Genomic DNA, 17,992 nt, shown 5'->3' on the forward strand with positions numbered 1-17,992 from the left:
TTTGTATCCTTAAGTAGCTGTTGCTTCGTTTTCCGAGTCGCTAGATTCGTTGTTTATGACGACCTCTGACACCCTAATCCCTTCATGATCACTTTCTTCAAAAGGATCTTCATCCAACGGCACGCATGGGGAAATTCTGGAATTGACAACGTTATGGCCCGTACTAGAATGGCGACGCAAAATTCTGTTCAATCTTACAGATTTGGCTTGCTGATGCTGAGAAGCAAATAGATCTTGATTCCACACAAATCCCTGGCTTTCTTGAAGTCCCATTATAAACGTAGGAGGTTGGTTAAAGCAATATGACACTTCGTATACAGAGTGCGTTTCATTAGACATCATTGAAGTCGACAAAAACGATCTCCGGCGACCCCACGGGGATGTTGGTAACGAAGGACGACGTTTAAACTTGAAGTCACTCTCTGTGGGGATGTCACAAGATTCTCTTCTCATTGATAAAGACTTGCTGCGAAGTTTGGTGTGCGTTTCACCAGGTTTGTGTTTGTCGGCATCTTTCATTTTGGAGTCTTTATGGGACATTTTCCGAACTTATTTAGCAATTGCGGTCTTTAAGAGATAGTTGCACAAGAGTTACTCAGAATGCACTGCCGGATTGATTAGATTAGGTAAATTCACAAATTGTCGCGGCATTGCACTCAAGTTGTGTGTCATATCACAAGTGAGTTGAAAACATACTCCAATGAGAATGCCTTCGAAGACAGAGCTGCTCAATTCTACGACGACTGAACTCTTGTCACCAATTAATTCTACATAACAACTAAGTATACATAAACATGCAATCTGTTCAAGCCTTCTTCTTCTTCTTTTTCTTCTCCTCTTTATCTTCATCGGCTTTCCTCTTCTTATCCTTCTTTTCCTTCTTTTCCTTTTTGTCCTTCTTTTCTTTCTTGTCCTTCTTTTCCTTCTTGTCCTTCTTCTCCTTAACCGGCTGGACAGAGTCTTCCTCTTCGATGATGTCAGATTTGCTAGATCCGAGCAATTGCAAAGCCTCGGCAATAGCATCGATGTTCTTTCTTGGAGGCACTCCGGTGTCGTAAAACGCCAATCTGTCCTCAACTTGCTTCTTCAAAACGGTACCAAACACATTGGATGGCTCATCAGAGTAGTTATCGATTCTGGAGGCAATGGAACATTTGTTGGCCAAGTATCGGGAGATACGTCCCTTGTTTTTAGCACTGGCCTTTCCGATGAAACTAGAATGGTAGATCAATCCGTACTTAGGCGTATTACCCTTGGTCTTTAAGGCTCTGAAAAGCGCTTTCTCGGCACCTAGAATTTGAACGGTCGAAGCAGCTTGCTTGGACAAATTGGTCAGAGATCCAGAGTGTGAAATCAGTCTAGCTCCGATGACCTCACCGATCAGCTCTGAAAGATTAGGAGCAACCGAATGCATCTTATCGGTCAAATACTTGTACAGCTGTTTGCGGTATTCAGTGATAGAAACAACTCTTTGGGCAAAAGTGGAGATGTTCAGCATATCAAGGTCACTGATGTCTTGACCCATTGAAATTCTTGCAGCATCGATGACCTTTTGAGCAACTCCAGCATCATCATTAACAAACTGTGCAACGTCATGCAAGGAATCATTGTCTAAGGAAGCCTTGTCTTTGATAAACAAAGCTAATCTGGCATACTCATAGTTGTCTGGGACAATCTTTGCAAGCTCAGGGAAATGCCATCCATACCACTCCTTAACTCTCATAGCAAATGTATTTATGTCCTTGTCCAATTGGTCTAATAAAGCAATAGCCTGGATGATGTGGTTGTCGTTCTTTTGTACGGAGAACTTCACCTTAGCTCTGGAGTAAGCGTGACCAAGACCAAGCTGAGCACGCTCGATATCACCCTCTTGCAACTGTTTCAAAAGGTTGAATCCAAAAGTTCTAATGCCTCGCAAGAGGTCTTGAACAATCTCGTTAGAGTGACACTCCACATGAGGGAAAATTTCCTTGATGGAAGGACCCAAGTTCTTGTCGGAAATACCGAGGCCAATGGTCTCCTTAGAACTGCCACTTGGAAGGTTTAACTCTAAGACAGATTTCAGGTAGTCGGACACAAGACCTTCAGAGATGTCGTTAGCATTCTCTAAAGCCTGGGCAGCACCTTTGAATGGGGCAAAAGAAACAAGTTCTACCATCTTCTTGAACAAACTTGAGCTTTTAGCAGCCTCCTGGACTTCCTTTAATCTTGCTCCAATATCATCCTGTTGCAGTTTGACTTTGAATACAGCGTATCCAGTAGCCTCTTCAAACAACAAATAGTCGATTCCGCCCATTCTTTGTATGTTTAGTTGTCAATCTCAGACCAGATGGTAATGGCTAATGTGTGAGAAATAAAAAAATTTTCAGCGTGTGCAACTCAGATGAAAAATTATTTCGAGAGGAAACTAGTAAAGCTTTGTAAGATGAGATAAGACGATACGAGCTAGAATACGAAAGAAGGACTCCAGAGACTTACTCTTTGGAAAAGAAAAAGCGTCATATGTTATCCAGATTGAAGATCATCTGGTTTTGTAGGGCTTCATATTTTTGAGGTACAACTTGTTTCTCTGCTGGATACTTACTCAATTAAAGGTACAACCCTGGTCTATTCAAGGATTTCTTACGATTCAAATCAACATGCACCACTTGGCCCAGCAAAGAGGTACAAGCGTTCAATCCATTCTCATTGAGCCTTTCGTAATCAATGGGACCATCACCATCTAATAGTAGGGCGACCATATCTTTGTGTAGAGTCTTTCCAGTGGAAAGAAGACTTGCTGCTATTCCTGTAACAAAACTAGGCGGCTTCAATTGAGCAATCTGCTTCAGTTTTGGATCTAACTCTGAGTCTTGTTTGGTGGCAAGCTTTGCTAAAAGTTCGTTTTCTAGCTGGGAACTGCCCAAGACAAGGATCTGTTTACTGTTCAAATGGACTAGGAGAAATTTGGCCAGGACGTTGTATGTGTAAATGTTGGCAAATAGCGGAACTGATACCAGCAGAACGTTTTGGTTGTTATTGTTGACTGTTCGATAGACTGTGATTGTTTTGGGCTCAAAAACAGACTGTTTGTTGATTTGGTACAATTGCTCGTCCTCATGGAAATCGTCATCATCATTCTTGGAATTTGACGAGTTGTAATCGATACTAATTGTTGCATATTCGGTCAGTTTGTCGAAGGAGTTTAGAATGGTGTTGAAGTTAGAGTTGCCAATGATCAGGAATTGATTATGAGTGGGAGTCTCAATTTGGGAGTAACTCAAAACAGGCTCAATTGGCAATTCATCTTCTAGTTCTTCAGCCAGCTCATGGCGTGGAATTGTCTCAGCCCAGGGCTTAATGAGCATCTTGGATAAACAGTGGAACGGTACTTTTAGAGACAACTGGAAATCCTCCCTATCCGTGGCAAATCGCGCGCCCATAAAAAGTATTTGGTTCCTACGTTTGACATCTCAAGTTTCACCACTCATTTTTGATCAGCAAAGAAATGTCTCAAAAAAACCTAGAAGATATCAGTTTGAGATTCAGCAAACTGCAGAATGAGCTCAATGATTTGATTAAAGCTCGTCAACAATTGGAGACTCAGTATCAAGAAAACAAAATTGTCAAGGAGGAATTTGCCAAATTGGACGAATCATCCACAGTCTTCAAGCTAATAGGCCCAGTGTTAGTGCCTCAAGATTTTAATGAAGCTGATATTAACGTGAAGAAGCGGATAGAATTTATTGAAAACGAGATAAAAAAGGTGGAAGGAAACATTCAAGATCACCAAAAGAATCTGGAGACTACGAGAGACGAACTGATAACATTGAGGACTCAGCAAACCCAAACTTAACCTGGGCTTTATACAAATTATAAAACATTTAGCATAATCATGATACCCTCTTTTTAATTTATGTATCTATCAACCTTATCCACGAACCAACTGACTTTTAATCAAGTTGACAGTACTCATCAAGGTAAATCCTCCCCATTCTTCAACGGAGTTATAAGCATAGCCAAGGGACTCAATTTCGTCCAACCGCTTTGTGACAAAATCTATTGTGTGAGCAAACCCTTCAGATGTATCTTTTAGCATGCACAGCTCGCCTTGCACGTATACTGTCGACAAGGCAAGCCTTTTGGAATACCATGCAAAATCATTCGAACGGTCACCGGCGTAGAATGAAATATCGTCAGACAAGTTGTGCAATTCGGCCATTGAAGCCACCATATTTGATGGAAGTATCATATAAGAAAGAGCTTCGTGTAGATGGTCTATAATGGGAGCATTACCTAGTAGTCTTTTGGTGACCAGATGCTTTAACTTGCTTGTCTCACTTTTCAAAGTGCTTAGATGTTCGAGTTCGAGAGTGAGATTCTGTCTTTGGGATAAAAGGTGGTGGTTTATCAATGACATGACAGGATCTGAATGCCCATTCATCTTGAAAACACTGACAAAGCCGTTGTTAGAATAGCCCAAATCCAAAAGGGCATTCTGAATGGAACGGTCTGAAAACCCATATTTCGGAACAAATTTACTCAAAGCATGTGATAATATGCGTATCTCCGGTTTAGCCAAATCTAGCAATGGACGAGAATGAACTGAATGATACAATCTTTTGAACATTCTAGAGCAAGAGATGAGTATTCGGTTGGCCCCTCTCTCCGGATAAAGACTGATAGGGATTCGAAAAAAATCAAACGCGAAGAGTATATCAGGTGACTTGCAAGCTTCACCAAATTCATAATGATAGTTTGGTTGTTCACATATCGTGCGTGCGCCACCCATTTACGCTCTCACCCCCCAACCTGCTCACGTTTTTTGATCACAACATATCCACCTGACCTCCCCTATCCCAGATTATGCAAGTTAACAAACGACACACCCAGACTCCAGATCACGGGTTGAAAAAATTTAAGAAGTCCCCCGGCAAGCTTAATCAGGGCCCTGGAGGATTTGACCATGAGAAAAACTCTAGAGAACAATCTCACTCTCATTCTGACATAGCAATTGACTCTGCATTGTTAGAGCAAGACAAAGATAACAAAGGAGCTCAAAACCATCTAAGCGATATCAGACAACAAGTAGATGCTGCGACTGCTGCTGCTGCTGCCGCCGCTGCTTCTGTGGATGCCTCGGCCTCTCAACACGCTCCAACAGCTTCCAATTTGTTAGCGTATCAACAGATCTTCCGTCAGCACCACGATGGATCACCTTCTAACAATCACCCAGGATCTCCCACTCAGCAGCATTCGGTGACATCTGGAGGACCCATAGTCAACAATGCCACTGCTTCTTCTAGTGCGGCTTCTTCAGGCTCTGGCTATTCGGTTAAGCCAGCCACTGGTTCTGAAGAATGGCATAAGATGCGTAAAGAGAATCACAAAGAAGTAGAAAGGCGTAGAAGAGAAAATATAAACCACGGAATAAAGGAACTGGCCGCTCTGTTGCCAACAGGGGACTCGAACAAGGCTCAGATATTAAAGAAGGCTGTTGATTATATCAAGAGATTAAAGGAAAACGAAAACAACAACATCGAGAAATGGACCTTGGAGAAACTCATCACTGACCAAGCAGTCAACGAGTTAGCCAATTCCAATGAGAAGCTTAAAGCAGAGCTAGAAAAGGCATATCGTGAAATTGAGCATTGGAAAAAGGTCGCTGCTGATAACGACAAGTCTAGGCAATAATTTGTGAATTTTTGTCAGGCTTGTATTCTTTATTTGTGTTTATTGTATATTGTATATTATGTTAATTCAATGTCTCGTACTAGAATTCCCTGTTGACCCATGCCAAGGGCCCCCAATACTTCCACACTGGGGTTGAGACTATTAGTCTGCCCGTACAACTCCAGCTCCTCTTGTGTCGATGGTAACTTACCATTGAAGTTTAGAATCGTGGTTGATCCTCCGTACAAGACATCACTCTCAATGCCAACTCGGTTGCATAAGACTGCAACTGCATTCTCTTTGAGCACATCTCGTTTATAGACATGAGTCAGAAAGGGAAAAAACCTTAGTATCCAATAATTTATATTAGAGTAGTCCGGTTTTGAAGGCTCAAAGTCAATTGTTTCCAACGTTTCATTCATACGGGTGGGCAATACTTCATCTTTTTTCAATTCGTAATTAACGTCAAATTCCGGGGTATCTATTTTTTCAAGGTAGAACTTTTGAAGTCTGCTTTTCTCTATATCACTAAGATCCTTTTTAATGGAAGGCGATAGAGGGGACAACCAGGCCATTGGGCACAAAATGAGTCTTGTACCGGTTTTCAAGCAATGGCCACTGAACTCGAAGTCTGTGAATGGAGCTTCAAATTTATAAGGATTCAAATCCATGCAAATTCCAAATGATGTCTTTACAGTCTTTCCTTCAATTAATAAATCTACTGTTTGAAACCCATCAGAAGATTCCGAACATCCCCAATGTTCATCAGCTTCATACAAGAAGGACTTTCTGTAGTTGTTCATTACTTTTCCCTGAGGCGATACAAGTACCGCACTGTTGTAAATACGGGGAGGGCTCTCTAAACTTTTTTCTGGGTATCCTATTAAAGTAAAGCAATCCCACGTCTTGGATACTTTTTGAGCCCATTGGGTACTAGCTCCCTTGGTTGTTTCCTCCAAAAAAGGCTCTATCCGCTGCTGGCTTTGAAAATTGTAGCCAGTCAATGCTAACTCGGGAAGGATCAAAATGTTTGGCTTCTTGACCTGTTTCTCCTTGAATGTTTCCTGAAGCAAGGAATACGCAAGGTTAGCATTCTCTTCAAACTCGCCAAGCTTGGGGTTCAACTGGAGACACGCTATACGCAATTTCATAGAATATACCCAGGCAAGAGTGAGAGAACAGAGATGGGCAAATATAAGTGCATGATTATGTAATTCATTATACTGATAATGGAAGAAGCCCTTTAACAACTATGTAGCCATGAATGCATGCTTTAAGGTATATGCTAATCAAAAAAGCCGGTGCTTATTCAATGTCATCTTTTGTATGGCCGTATTGATTTCTAGCTTCTTAGAATCAATACAGCTTCCAATGAGTGTTAAAACAATACAGTGGAAAAACTGTCAGGGTTTATTATAAAATCCAAATGATTCATTATATCGTTTTCAAACCGCGTCTCTTGAGCTTATCAGTGGGTAATTAAGGAGATTATTATTTGCATTCCTCCGCTATTCTTTAGCCTCCTGCTGGCTCTTTTGTTCTGTTGGTTGTTCGCCCTCATTATCGTCTTCTTCATATTCTTCCTTTTCTTCCTTCTCTTTCCTCTCCTTTTCTTCCTTTTCCTTCTTTTCCTTTTCTTCCTTTTCCTTCTTCTCTTTTTCCTCCTTTTCCTTCTTCTCTTTTTCCTCCTTTTCCTTCTTCTCCTTTCTTTCTTTTTCCCTATTCTCTTGCTTCTTTTCTAATTCTTCGACCTCATTGTATCCATCAAGAGCCTTCAACCTACTCTCGTAAGTCACCAGATCTTTTCTGATTGGATTCATAAACCGCAAGTTTTCCAAGAACTGCCTGTACTCAGCCGACTTCCGTTTATTTTGGTCATAGTTTACTATCAAATGCTTCAGTTCCTCCTCGTGCACTCGTGTCACGTTGAAAGTAGAATAAATGTTCTTAAAAGTATGATCATTGCGCAAAAACTTTTTTAGATTAATGTCAGAGTTTAACCGAGGAAAGATAGTCGCCATTGTCTTTGCAGATAAAGGACGGCCATGACTATTAGTACCTTGCAAGATATCATAGATGTCATTGTATGACATCCAAAGTCGAAGCTCTGGAACGTAGAGATACTTCGCATATGTGTTCTTTTCAAGACCTCTCCTTTGGTACTCAGTTTCCAATATAGTAACAAAATCGTTGGGTATTAGGGTGAGTGCACCTTCTACTATCGACAACTTCAAAGGAGATAGCTCCGAGTATTGGTAAAAATGACCGTTTCTACAGTTGTAAACTTGTGCATTCAAATTTTGCCTCAAGTTTCTAGTGAGTCCGTTCTCAGGAGTCGATCCTGTTGAGTCGGTAGATTTTTTCGGTTGTTTTATCAGCTTATTGGAGTATCTTTTGGGCATTGTTGATCCAGTCAAAGCCAAACCCGTAATGTCAATGAAGAGACCAGACGACACATCAATAAAACGGGCATCAATGTTGTTGTTACCATTACCTCGCGTTCTCTGGGCCAGGAAGCTCGTGCAATCAACGTAGTATCTGCCAAACCCTTGAGAAACATCCTCCACGACCAGAGAATTGTTGAACTGTTTGCAGAAGTTATTCAGCTCCATTATGGGCATTTGTACGTCAATGTCATTGTCCCATGGAAAAGAAAGTCCATCCCAATACCATGACAGTAAAGAACCGTGCGAGATCCAATTGATAATGTTATTGTGATACGTGAAGTACTGCCAAGTTCGAAGAAGTCTATGCATGATTATTTTCTTTCTTTCAGTCTCATCCTCAAAATGATTTATCTGAGTTTTATCAATGAGTCCGCTGAAGAATCTGTAATCATAATGAATTCCACCATCTTGTGGGTTCTTCAATATAACTTCGCCAAAATACTTGGGCAACTTTCTTGCCTCTAACAAGGAGGAATAAGCTAAGGACTCGTAGTGCGATTTCTCGAAGTCATTTAGACTCTCAAGCCGCTCTTCATAGTTCGAAAGAATCCTTCCGTAATTAAAAATAAACGACGACTCTTTCAGTTTAAGCTTGTAGTCATTTTCCTTCAAAGCAGAATCAATACTAGGTTCTGAAGATATTGGACGGGGCTTGACCTGAGATTTCAGTCTATTGAATTCGTATACGGGGTCAAACGTGAAAGTTTTTTGGTCTTGAGGCAGATTGTGTTCCTTCTTTTTCTTTGAGAAAAAGTGTGAAAGCAGGCCAGATTTTAGAATTCTTTTATTTTGAGTTCGGTCGACTGTCAAAGCGTAACTACCTCCATCTGTTAAAAATATCAAACTTTTTGGGAGCGGCAGCTTTGAGTTGATATAAGATTTAGATTGAAAGATTTTTTGCTGAGGATTATCTTTAGCATCAGAATAACCAAACACATGGAAGTTAGGAGACAAGATGTCCCGACTATTAATCTCTTCCGCATATGTGGAGTTTACGGAATTTTGAAGTGATTTATCAGTTATGCAAAGGCCCTCAAGCCAGTCCACAACAGTGATATTGTTAAGCTTCATAGTTGCCTCACTTTCTCTAGGGAAAACTGCCTCGCAGCCTTTCGTTTTATCCAAGTATTGATTTAGGGCCGTCAGATCTATCCAGTCAGCCCACGAAAAAGGCACCCGCAAGTTATAAGGAGCGTAACTAGTCGCGTACCTGTCATAAGTCCTCTGATGAATGTAGCTCAGATACACAGCCAAAGTTATCCGCGGTTCGTAAGTGTATTCTTCTTCGCTCAATCTCTTCCAAAGTTCAACATTTTGAATGGTTACGTCAGTCTTCGATGAAGTAGACTCGTAATCCGCCAACTTGCCATTCTCATTACTTTGAATTCTTGCCATTGCGGCGAAGACATGTTCATCAAATTTGTGATAAGTCTTTTGGCCTTTGAGCTTCAGCTTTATGAAATCGGATATAGATAGCGAGGAGTTAGCTAGATCCCAATCGCCCAAGTCAAGCAAGCTTGCTAATTTTCCTTCAGAGACGCTCTCCAATCCTAGGACCAAAACCACCAGCTGGTAAACAACCAGTAGCATCATCATAATGAGGAGACGAGATCTCCTCGGTATCAACCGCTTTGATACTTTCATCCTTGAGTCTGTAAGTTTAGCTTGAGGCAAAAAAAACTACTGTTTGTGTGCCGATAACCAAAATCTGACAGAGTCCAAAGGAAAACAAAGTCTGATCACACGACACAATGTATTTTTCCCCTTTTGGCGCGAGATCATCAGGAATTTCATATGAGTGCGTCTTGAAGTAGATTTGGAGATTTTGCGCTATGGAGCTGGAGATTCGAGGTATTTTTGGGGACTAAATGCTAACATCACCTAATTCATTACTGTATATATTTATCCTATAGTTTCTGGAACATTTTAGGCAAAACGGCTGCTCACTGTTTTCTATGCTTAGAAAGGTCTATCCGCTCAAATTGGAACAAATCTTTGCGTAAAGGCTGGAATTTCTTCAGACTTGCTAGAAACTCCTGGTAAGAACTGGTTATGTCATTTGACTGCATGGACCTGTCCCCATCTGGTTTGACACTGGAAAGATACTGCATCTCTTTATGGTGAATGGAAGTCAGTTCGTATGTCCTGATCACCTCCTCTAATATATCGGGATTATCATCCAACAATTCCAATTTTTTGATGTTGGAAAGTTCAAGAATAGACTTGATAATCTTGTTATGGTCCACCCCTCCACCTTCAATTTCGTATTTGGATGAAGGCACAAGTGCTAGCATTGGATCTCTTTCAAGCCACAAATTCAATTGAGTCATAAAAAAGTTGCCGTTGTAGTGTTTCGAAGTCAAACCAGTTGTATACTCCTCTCTCAATATTTCTTCATACTGTTGAGGAATGAAACTGGGAACCCCCTCCATCAACGTGTATTTGAGAGGTGCTATATTGTTATGAGAGTAGAAATGATTATTCCTGCAATTGTAAATAGGATCTTTCTTCGAAGCGTTACTAAACCTTGGCGGTCGAGCTGACTGACTGGTACTTAATCCAGTGATATCGATATAAAGGCCTGTTTCAACATTTATGAATCTTGCATCAATGAAGTTTAATCCTTTGCCTTTTGTTCTATGCGTGATACTTGATCCGCAATCCAAGAAAAAAGAAGAATATCCTTCAGTAAGATCCTCAATTATTAATGATTGGTTGAAGTTAGCACATAGATTGTTCAAACTCTTGATTGGCATTTGCACATCAATATCATAATCCCAAGGGAACATCAATGAATTCCAATACCAAGAAAGTAAAGTTCCATGAGCCAACCAAGTGGGAGATCCTTGCTGGTAATTGAATACAAGCCAGTTTCGCAATAAACGATGCAAAACAGATCTCTTTCTCAGTTGTCTTTCTTCCTCAGTAAAACCGGAACTTTCATGATTCATGGCTCCATTGAAAAACCTCCAGTCATAATGCGCTCCACCTTCTTTGTTAACAGTATTGATAATCATTCTGGCCTCATAAAAGTATTTCTTCACGTCATTCTCTCGAGTCGCAAAAGAGTACTGCAAAGATTCTTTGTATCTCTGGGTATGAAGGTCCAAGTCCTGTTCAGATAAACCTTTAATCAATGACTCGACCTCGGAATCATCAAAGGTAAAATCATTCTTACTCAGGGGCAACTCAAAGTTGTTCTCCTTTAATTCAGTAGTGAAATAGCCTTCTCCACTGGATGAGTTACTAGATGAAGGGACTGTCTCTATCAGGTGAGATAGCTCCTCTTGTGCATTAAATTGAAGGTTTTCTTTCCCATTTTTGTAAAACTCCCATAGTTCAGTACGAGCAATGTTTGGATCAAGTTTTCCTGTTTGGTCAACTCCAACTTGGTATAATCCCTTTTTAGTCATGAAACTTAATGAAAGTGGAACTGGCGCACCGGTTAATAGATAAAGATTTGATTCCAGTCGCTTGGCTGTATGCTGCATGGGAATTCCAAGTGACTTTAAAATAAAAGGACCAGGTAGATGGTCTTTTGATGAAATCCCATACTGTATCAGGTGCTCATCACGAACATCTTTAAACTCAATACAGTTACCCGTGGGTTTTCGTTTGTCTTTATTACTTGATTCATAAAAGTAATCACATGCGACCTTATCTTCTTGTTTTATGTCCAAATAAGGATTCAGTGACGATAAATCTCTAAAATGTGCCCAGTTGAAGGGTATTGTAAGATTTGTTGTGCTTCCAGAGGCCAATTTATCCTTGATATACTTCAAGTAAACTGAGAATGTAAGCCTTGGGTCATAGAAGTAAAAGTTTCCTATGTTCTTAGAATTGTAAAGTGAATTATCAAGTCTTTCTTTGAACGGCTGCAGCTCAAACGACTGTATGTTGGGGATTTTCAAGCTTGCTTCCGTGAGAGTGGTATCGAGTTTCCACATGTTTTCTTCCTCTTTGGTAGATTGGGCAATTCTATAGCGCAATTCGTTTTCAATGGAAATATCGTCTGGATCCTCATAACGGCTATTTGATTCCGTGTCAATCAAAGGAAGTCCATATCCGTTGATCTTGTTGTCACTAACAACGGAAGAAGCATTGAAAGTTGAAGATACAGCGCTATGGCCTGTATAAGTATCAGAAACTCTTATTATGCCGACAATTTTGCTTTCATCGTAGAAGGTTACTGTGGTGAAAAATATTATTGAGGCTATAATAACAGCTCCGATCAGTCCTTTTGAGGTTCTGGCTTTTATGGCACTCCTGAGTGTCATCGCAAGTTCTCTCGCTTGAGGGACCAAAGACTTAAAGTTGAACAATTTGATCTGCTACTAGGTGGAAAATACAGATCATTTATTAAAAGGAAAGGTACGTAGTTACATATTAGAATTCTGGCTTAGCAGTGGGCTATGATTAAACTGCGCCTAAACGTTGGTTACGTCGCAATGCATACAATTATGCTTGATGAGCTTAAAAAACAGTTTCAGGCACAATTAAATAGCTTTGGGGACTAATATGCAACCGCTCCTATTGCGCTTCGTGTTTTTTTTCGGTGAAAGTATCACACGACATCAATGCAATCAATAGTCAACGCAATGCAATTACTAAACTTTATTACTTTCATTATTATGTATCTTAGCCAGAAATTGGGACAACTTCTTTGCTGGTAAAGCAACTCCTAAAGTGTCTCTGCCACATATAATACAATTTGGTTTTCTTCTTGACCGTTGCAGGAAACATTGTTCGCAAAAATAATGATTGCAAGAAGTTTTCACGGGTGATTTGTAATCTCCTTTGCATATAATGCATTTAAACGGGATATCTTTGAGCTCATCTTCATTAAACATTTGGATCTCCTTAACCCCTTTGAGAGTATTATGCTTCTTCTTTTGGACATTTTCCCACTCCCTATCTAATTTCCATCCCTGTTTGAAATCATCCCTCAGGTGCAAAAACTTACAAGTGTCACCATATCCGCAGTAACCTGTCTGTTTGTAGTCCTTGCAAACATCTGGTTGAAAATCGATAGTTGTTGTACTATTAATGTTAGTAGCCGACTTTGACATTGGCTTATTAGCGCTTGGGGTTATGAATTTGGCAAAGTTGTTCACTGAATGCTCTTCTCGTGGTGCATCCCCTCCTATTTCTGTTACTGTGTTTCTCTGTGGCAATGTAATTGGAGCTTTATCATCAGCCTCAACAGGTGCTCTTTTCTTGTGCACTTTAACTACCGCTATTGATCCTTCATTATCTTGTATGCTAGCTAACTCTCCCTCGCCTATATGCCTTTTCTTTCCTTTCACTACCCTTTTCTTGAACATATAGAATGATGCCTACGGAGCAAGAAAGATGACCTAATCGCTTTGATAGTAGTGCAGCGGATAATATGAATACCTTATCAACTGTGGTCCTTGCCCCTCGCTGAAACGATCACGTGGTTGTTTTTAGGGCTACTGCCGCTCCTACCTCCTACTTTCCTCCATGAACCTTCTTCCTCGCGAGGAGATTACCGATTTTTTTTCAGTCTGACCAAATTAATTTTGCACACCAACACACACACCAAATGCCTAGACAAATCACTGATATCAAGAAGTTTGTTGAGTTGACTAGAAGAGCAGACGTCAAGTCCGCCACCGTCAAGACCAACTCTAAATTCAACTCCAAGGGTGAGAAATACCAGCAGACTAAGTTCAAGGTTAGAGGTGCTAGATATCTGTACACTCTGATTGTCGAAGATGCTGACAAGGCCAAGAAGTTGGTGCAATCTTTACCACCACAATTGAAGGTTACCAAGTTGTAGATTCGGATAGTGTAATTTAATCAATAACTTGAAAAAAATATCATTTAATTTACTATACACACGGACATAAACTGAAAGGGCAAGGAAGGGGAAAATGGGAAAAATAATGAGGATATGCAAGATGAGAGATGAGAGATGAGAGATGTCCACTTTAGTCAGTTTTGGCTTTACTTTTATCTTTTTCTATGGCATCTTTCGTTTCTTCAACGTTTACCTGCTCCTTTTCTTGCTCTGGTTCTATATCGATCTCTTTTTCCTCTTTAGCCTCGGCTACCTTTTCTTTCTTAATATTATCAGCTGAGGTGGTTGGAGCCTCCTCCTTCACCCCCTGCGGACCAAAGAGTACTGATTCCACCACCGTAGGAGTATCGTCGAATCTGATGCTCTTGCGTCTTGATGAGGTGGATACTGATCGTTTGGACACAGGATCTGCGCCAGAAGAGCTGACAGGACCTCTTTCTGGGTTGAGCTCACTTGAAACACTACTGGAGTATCCTTCAGGAGAATACAGCTCAGCTGTTCTAACCCATCTTCTCCTTCGTGTATACTTCCCGAACGAATCCTCTGTAGACGGGGATTTCCAGGTGTTATCGTAATAGATGAACCCATCATCTGCCTTAGGGTCAGTAGTAGACCTTGGTTTGGATGACGACAATTGCAGTGACCCGTCGTTGGTTAGATCAAGTCGCCAAGTCTTATCGACCCATCTCCATACCATGCCACTTTTATCTGTGAACTCCGGAAGTTCAAAAGATTCTGGGGGTTGAGCTTCGTTTAGAAATTCATCAGTCCAAGGCGCTCTTTCATAACTGAGAAGATTGGATGTCCACCCGATTCCTAGCCATCTTCGTTGATTCTCAAAAAGAACATAAGTGAAGCGAATTGGGACGTCTGAACCATTTCCTCCGCTTCCTAAAGTACTTAACTTCTTCTTCGTCTTGTTCATAGCAATCTTAAAGATAGAGTTCTTGTTGGAATGTGCGCCATTGAGATCTAACCCTGTGACATAGAAACACAAAAGTTTGACAGATTTTGATTTCCATAAAATACGTCTGGTAACGCGAGACCAACTTGAATGATAAGTCAGCCAAAATAGTCCTGAAAACAGTATCCATGTTCGTGGAGTAACAAGAAACATTCCAATCACAATATAAAACGGAGACAAGAACACAGTTGTAAAAAGCAATCTCTTCAAGTCATAGGGTGTCAATTCCAGCGCAACCAACGGAGAAGCTAAAATGTCAGCCTTAACACTTACAGATGTCAGGGTCTGTACAATCTCATCCAAAGTCATATTCTGATGGAGCTCTTTCTCAATCTGGGTGGAAATATAGGCGAAAAGACCCAATAATCCCACGGCTAATACATGACCAAAGTATGTAAGAAGGGTCTCAAAGTACAGGATCAAAATAGCATATGAGACTGCCACTAACACGGAAAGCCATTGATCTGATCCCGTCCATGTTAACACACTCAATGTTTTGTTCAGAAGCAGTAGGTAAGGGTATGATCTCACTAATGCCTTACTCACAGTGACAGGAGTAGATGAGAGCAATGGGGTGGTTTGAAGTTGATTATCTGCGGAAAGTGACACCGTGGGAAAGTTTGATCTGTTGGTGAACTTGGCACGAATGTCAGCCGATTCTACATGATCTGGCTGCGAATTGATGGAAGCCATATCTGGTGACTTACACGGTGATAGTAATTGATATTAGATGTTATGTTCTCTTAGATATCTGAAGTTGTAACAAAGGCTCGCTTCGAGATTCTACTGCATGGGCGGGACATTTGGCACCCATACGAGATGTCGCGAGGGAATTGAACCCTCCTACCTGTTACGCTATACTTAAACTACTATCAAGCTATCTCAACCATCTCAACATTCTCCTCTTCATCATCATCGTAGTCATTCTTATCTGGAGCAGCTTGTCCACTAGCCAGAAGACGGGCCCGTCGTTCGGCGTCTCGCAGTTTCTTGTATTCAGGTTTCAAGGAGTACCGCAAAGCGTAAGGTCCCTTCTTGTTTAACTCTGCTACACTCTCCAAAACCTCCTTCAAATAAGCCTCTGGCTGCGAGGTCTTCTCTCTCAACCCTTTCAAAGTCCAGTATTCATACTGGTCAAATAGTCCAAATAATACATCCAGTAGCTGGTTCTGAGGCATTCTGATGGCTCTACCTTCCGCCCGACGATCTTTCTTTTCTGAACGTAAGAAGGTCGAATTCTTATTACGCATCAAGTTCGGTGTTATGTTACTCTGGATAACTCCAGGTAGGTTATCCAGCAATGTGACTTTACTTTTGGGTTTAACGTATCGCAAGTTTTTACGAGATTCCACAACTTTAGAGTAATTTCTATCATTTCTGACTGGAATCGCTTGACACTCATGAATTACAGTACCCACAATAGCTGTGTCTTTAGGGATTGTCTTGACGTAGGAAACATAACTCTTCGATTCATCTCTGTACCGTTTGAATCCTCTAGGGGGTTCTGGGTCAATCTCCGTCTCAACAGGCTTCAATTCAGGCTGTTCAGGCATACTAGCTATCTCATTGGCCTCTGTTTTGTACTCTTTCAAATTCCGTTCACTAAAAATGTATTCATTATCGACTACTCTCTTATGAATATTGACATCGTATCGTAAGGGAAGTTCTTTATTCTCAGAAGAGTCATTCAATATAATCTGAACCTGAGGTGAAGGTCTTTCTTTCACATTCACACTGGCAGGAGCTTGAGTAATGCGCAACTTCCCCAACTCTTGTCCATTCAAGTTTTTCGGGTCCTTCCATTTGTCGGCTAGGAACTTCGGCAATCTAACCAACCAAACTTTTTTATCCGCTTCTTCCAAGTCCAAATTCAACAGTTTTCTGAGCCTTGTATCTCTTTCAGTGGCGTCTTCTAAATCGCTGTCATAGCCGTCTGAGTTTTCTGGTGATTCCAATTTTACTTCCTGTGTTTGTTCCTCTTTGACCGACATAATGGTGGTAGAAGAAGAGGGAACCAGAGTCAGATGTTAAACTCGCGATACTAGTGAAATCTAGGCGGTGGTTCTACCGTTCGAAGCATAAGCTTAAATTCTCCTTCGCGTTCTTGCTTCTATCGCAAAGTCCAAATATTTTCAACTACATGGGTGATGCTCTAGCCCAAATGGCAACTACCAAGAACTCTAAGCCCCTGGAGCGCTTGGGTTTTTCTAACAAATCAATAAATACAAGCCCTCAAAATGAAGCTTCATCATCAAACTTGGCATCCTCTGGCACCCGAGTGCAGCTTTCTGAACAAGACTTGAAAACAATTCCTAGGTTAACTGTTATCAGAGACAGAATTAAAGCAGACTTGGAAGCAAACGCAATATCTACCGATCAAATGTCCGCAATTGATCAAGTCAAAACACTTGTTTCATTTAAAAAAGACCGACTCAAACAGAGTATTAAATCAGTTCCATCACAATGTGAGGACACTGAAATCAAACCATCAGACCTCCATAACGACCAAACGAAGATTCGTTTGCAGCTGAGGCAATACTTGTTTGATACTTTGAAAGAAATGAACAATGATCCATCAATACAACTGACAGATATAGAGTTTGATCAGTTGAAACAAGATATGGCAATCTTGTTGACTCTATTACGAAATGGTACTCTTCCAGAGAACCTATTAATCACATTAACCACCACCATGTATAACGTACAAAAGGGAAGTTTCCAGCAGGCGACATCCTCATATCTTCAGCTCAGCATTGGAAATGTCGCTTGGCCTATGGGTGTAAAGGCTACAAACATTCATTCTAGAAAAGGAGACGATAAAATTACTAAAGGTTCAGCCAACATTTCCAAAAATGATGGAACAGAACGTTGGCTACTGGCGTTGAAAAGAGTCATTACCTACAAGGAAAAAAAAACAGTCTAAATATGACAAGCGAACTAATCATCAATCGACCATTTTCCCTTGAAACAATGGCATTACTGTAAACTGTTGAGAGAGTTGTTTCATGTATTAGATGCCTATGTGCTGCTGTAAGGAAAGACCCAGCATTCCTCCCAGGCTAATTCGCGTGCTCGGCCTAGACTCCTTCTAACTTTCGATTCATG

General features: G+C 40.8%; 14 protein-coding genes across 14 annotated transcripts; 4 read left to right on the forward strand and 10 right to left on the reverse strand.

Moving 5' to 3' along the window:
* Positions 1 to 9: 9 nt before the first annotated feature.
* Positions 10 to 540, reverse strand: PAS_chr1-4_0402 (Hypothetical protein; the record flags this gene model as incomplete). The annotated part of the gene is made up of 1 exon (XM_002490486.1): positions 10 to 540. The coding sequence occupies one exon, from the start codon at positions 538 to 540 to the stop codon at positions 10 to 12; it is 531 nt and encodes a 176-aa protein (XP_002490531.1).
* A 265-nt stretch (positions 541 to 805) lies between these two features.
* Positions 806 to 2,296, reverse strand: PAS_chr1-4_0403 (uncharacterized protein; the record flags this gene model as incomplete). Its single annotated transcript, XM_002490487.1, has 1 exon — positions 806 to 2,296. One exon carries the CDS (start codon positions 2,294 to 2,296, stop codon positions 806 to 808), a length of 1,491 nt encoding a protein of 496 aa, XP_002490532.1.
* A 292-nt stretch (positions 2,297 to 2,588) lies between these two features.
* PAS_chr1-4_0404 (Hypothetical protein) lies at positions 2,589 to 3,347 on the reverse strand (the record flags this gene model as incomplete). The annotated part of the gene is made up of 1 exon (XM_002490488.1): positions 2,589 to 3,347. One exon carries the CDS (start codon positions 3,345 to 3,347, stop codon positions 2,589 to 2,591), a length of 759 nt encoding a protein of 252 aa, XP_002490533.1.
* Positions 3,348 to 3,487: 140 nt separating this feature from the next.
* PAS_chr1-4_0405 (Subunit of the heterohexameric Gim/prefoldin protein complex) lies at positions 3,488 to 3,835 on the forward strand (the record flags this gene model as incomplete). Its single annotated transcript, XM_002490489.1, has 1 exon — positions 3,488 to 3,835. The coding sequence occupies one exon, from the start codon at positions 3,488 to 3,490 to the stop codon at positions 3,833 to 3,835; it is 348 nt and encodes a 115-aa protein (XP_002490534.1).
* Positions 3,836 to 3,910: 75 nt separating this feature from the next.
* PAS_chr1-4_0406 (Protein required for ubiquinone (coenzyme Q) biosynthesis and respiratory growth) lies at positions 3,911 to 4,771 on the reverse strand (the record flags this gene model as incomplete). Its single annotated transcript, XM_002490490.1, has 1 exon — positions 3,911 to 4,771. The coding sequence occupies one exon, from the start codon at positions 4,769 to 4,771 to the stop codon at positions 3,911 to 3,913; it is 861 nt and encodes a 286-aa protein (XP_002490535.1).
* A 74-nt stretch (positions 4,772 to 4,845) lies between these two features.
* PAS_chr1-4_0407 (Helix-loop-helix protein that binds the motif CACRTG) lies at positions 4,846 to 5,673 on the forward strand (the record flags this gene model as incomplete). The annotated part of the gene is made up of 1 exon (XM_002490491.1): positions 4,846 to 5,673. The coding sequence occupies one exon, from the start codon at positions 4,846 to 4,848 to the stop codon at positions 5,671 to 5,673; it is 828 nt and encodes a 275-aa protein (XP_002490536.1).
* Positions 5,674 to 5,729: 56 nt separating this feature from the next.
* On the reverse strand, positions 5,730 to 6,803 carry PAS_chr1-4_0408 (uncharacterized protein; the record flags this gene model as incomplete). The annotated part of the gene is made up of 1 exon (XM_002490492.1): positions 5,730 to 6,803. One exon carries the CDS (start codon positions 6,801 to 6,803, stop codon positions 5,730 to 5,732), a length of 1,074 nt encoding a protein of 357 aa, XP_002490537.1.
* A 357-nt stretch (positions 6,804 to 7,160) lies between these two features.
* Positions 7,161 to 9,743, reverse strand: PAS_chr1-4_0409 (Putative positive regulator of mannosylphosphate transferase (Mnn6p); the record flags this gene model as incomplete). The annotated part of the gene is made up of 1 exon (XM_002490493.1): positions 7,161 to 9,743. One exon carries the CDS (start codon positions 9,741 to 9,743, stop codon positions 7,161 to 7,163), a length of 2,583 nt encoding a protein of 860 aa, XP_002490538.1.
* A 299-nt stretch (positions 9,744 to 10,042) lies between these two features.
* Positions 10,043 to 12,376, reverse strand: PAS_chr1-4_0410 (Putative positive regulator of mannosylphosphate transferase (Mnn6p); the record flags this gene model as incomplete). Its single annotated transcript, XM_002490494.1, has 1 exon — positions 10,043 to 12,376. The coding sequence occupies one exon, from the start codon at positions 12,374 to 12,376 to the stop codon at positions 10,043 to 10,045; it is 2,334 nt and encodes a 777-aa protein (XP_002490539.1).
* A 330-nt stretch (positions 12,377 to 12,706) lies between these two features.
* Positions 12,707 to 13,423, reverse strand: PAS_chr1-4_0411 (Essential protein, component of a complex containing Cef1p; the record flags this gene model as incomplete). Its single annotated transcript, XM_002490495.1, has 1 exon — positions 12,707 to 13,423. One exon carries the CDS (start codon positions 13,421 to 13,423, stop codon positions 12,707 to 12,709), a length of 717 nt encoding a protein of 238 aa, XP_002490540.1.
* Positions 13,424 to 13,665: 242 nt separating this feature from the next.
* On the forward strand, positions 13,666 to 13,902 carry PAS_chr1-4_0412 (60S ribosomal protein L38; the record flags this gene model as incomplete). The annotated part of the gene is made up of 1 exon (XM_002490496.1): positions 13,666 to 13,902. One exon carries the CDS (start codon positions 13,666 to 13,668, stop codon positions 13,900 to 13,902), a length of 237 nt encoding a protein of 78 aa, XP_002490541.1.
* A 151-nt stretch (positions 13,903 to 14,053) lies between these two features.
* Positions 14,054 to 15,580, reverse strand: PAS_chr1-4_0413 (Peroxisomal integral membrane protein, involved in negative regulation of peroxisome number; the record flags this gene model as incomplete). Its single annotated transcript, XM_002490497.1, has 1 exon — positions 14,054 to 15,580. One exon carries the CDS (start codon positions 15,578 to 15,580, stop codon positions 14,054 to 14,056), a length of 1,527 nt encoding a protein of 508 aa, XP_002490542.1.
* A 179-nt stretch (positions 15,581 to 15,759) lies between these two features.
* On the reverse strand, positions 15,760 to 16,878 carry PAS_chr1-4_0679 (uncharacterized protein; the record flags this gene model as incomplete). The annotated part of the gene is made up of 1 exon (XM_002490498.1): positions 15,760 to 16,878. One exon carries the CDS (start codon positions 16,876 to 16,878, stop codon positions 15,760 to 15,762), a length of 1,119 nt encoding a protein of 372 aa, XP_002490543.1.
* A 149-nt stretch (positions 16,879 to 17,027) lies between these two features.
* On the forward strand, positions 17,028 to 17,810 carry PAS_chr1-4_0414 (Splicing factor; the record flags this gene model as incomplete). The annotated part of the gene is made up of 1 exon (XM_002490499.1): positions 17,028 to 17,810. One exon carries the CDS (start codon positions 17,028 to 17,030, stop codon positions 17,808 to 17,810), a length of 783 nt encoding a protein of 260 aa, XP_002490544.1.
* Between the last annotated feature and the right edge of the window lie 182 nt (positions 17,811 to 17,992).

The sequence above is a fragment of the Komagataella phaffii genome, chromosome 1, assembly GCF_000027005.1.
Source record: "Komagataella phaffii GS115 chromosome 1, complete sequence".
Lineage (NCBI taxonomy): Eukaryota > Fungi > Ascomycota > Pichiomycetes > Pichiales > Pichiaceae > Komagataella > Komagataella phaffii.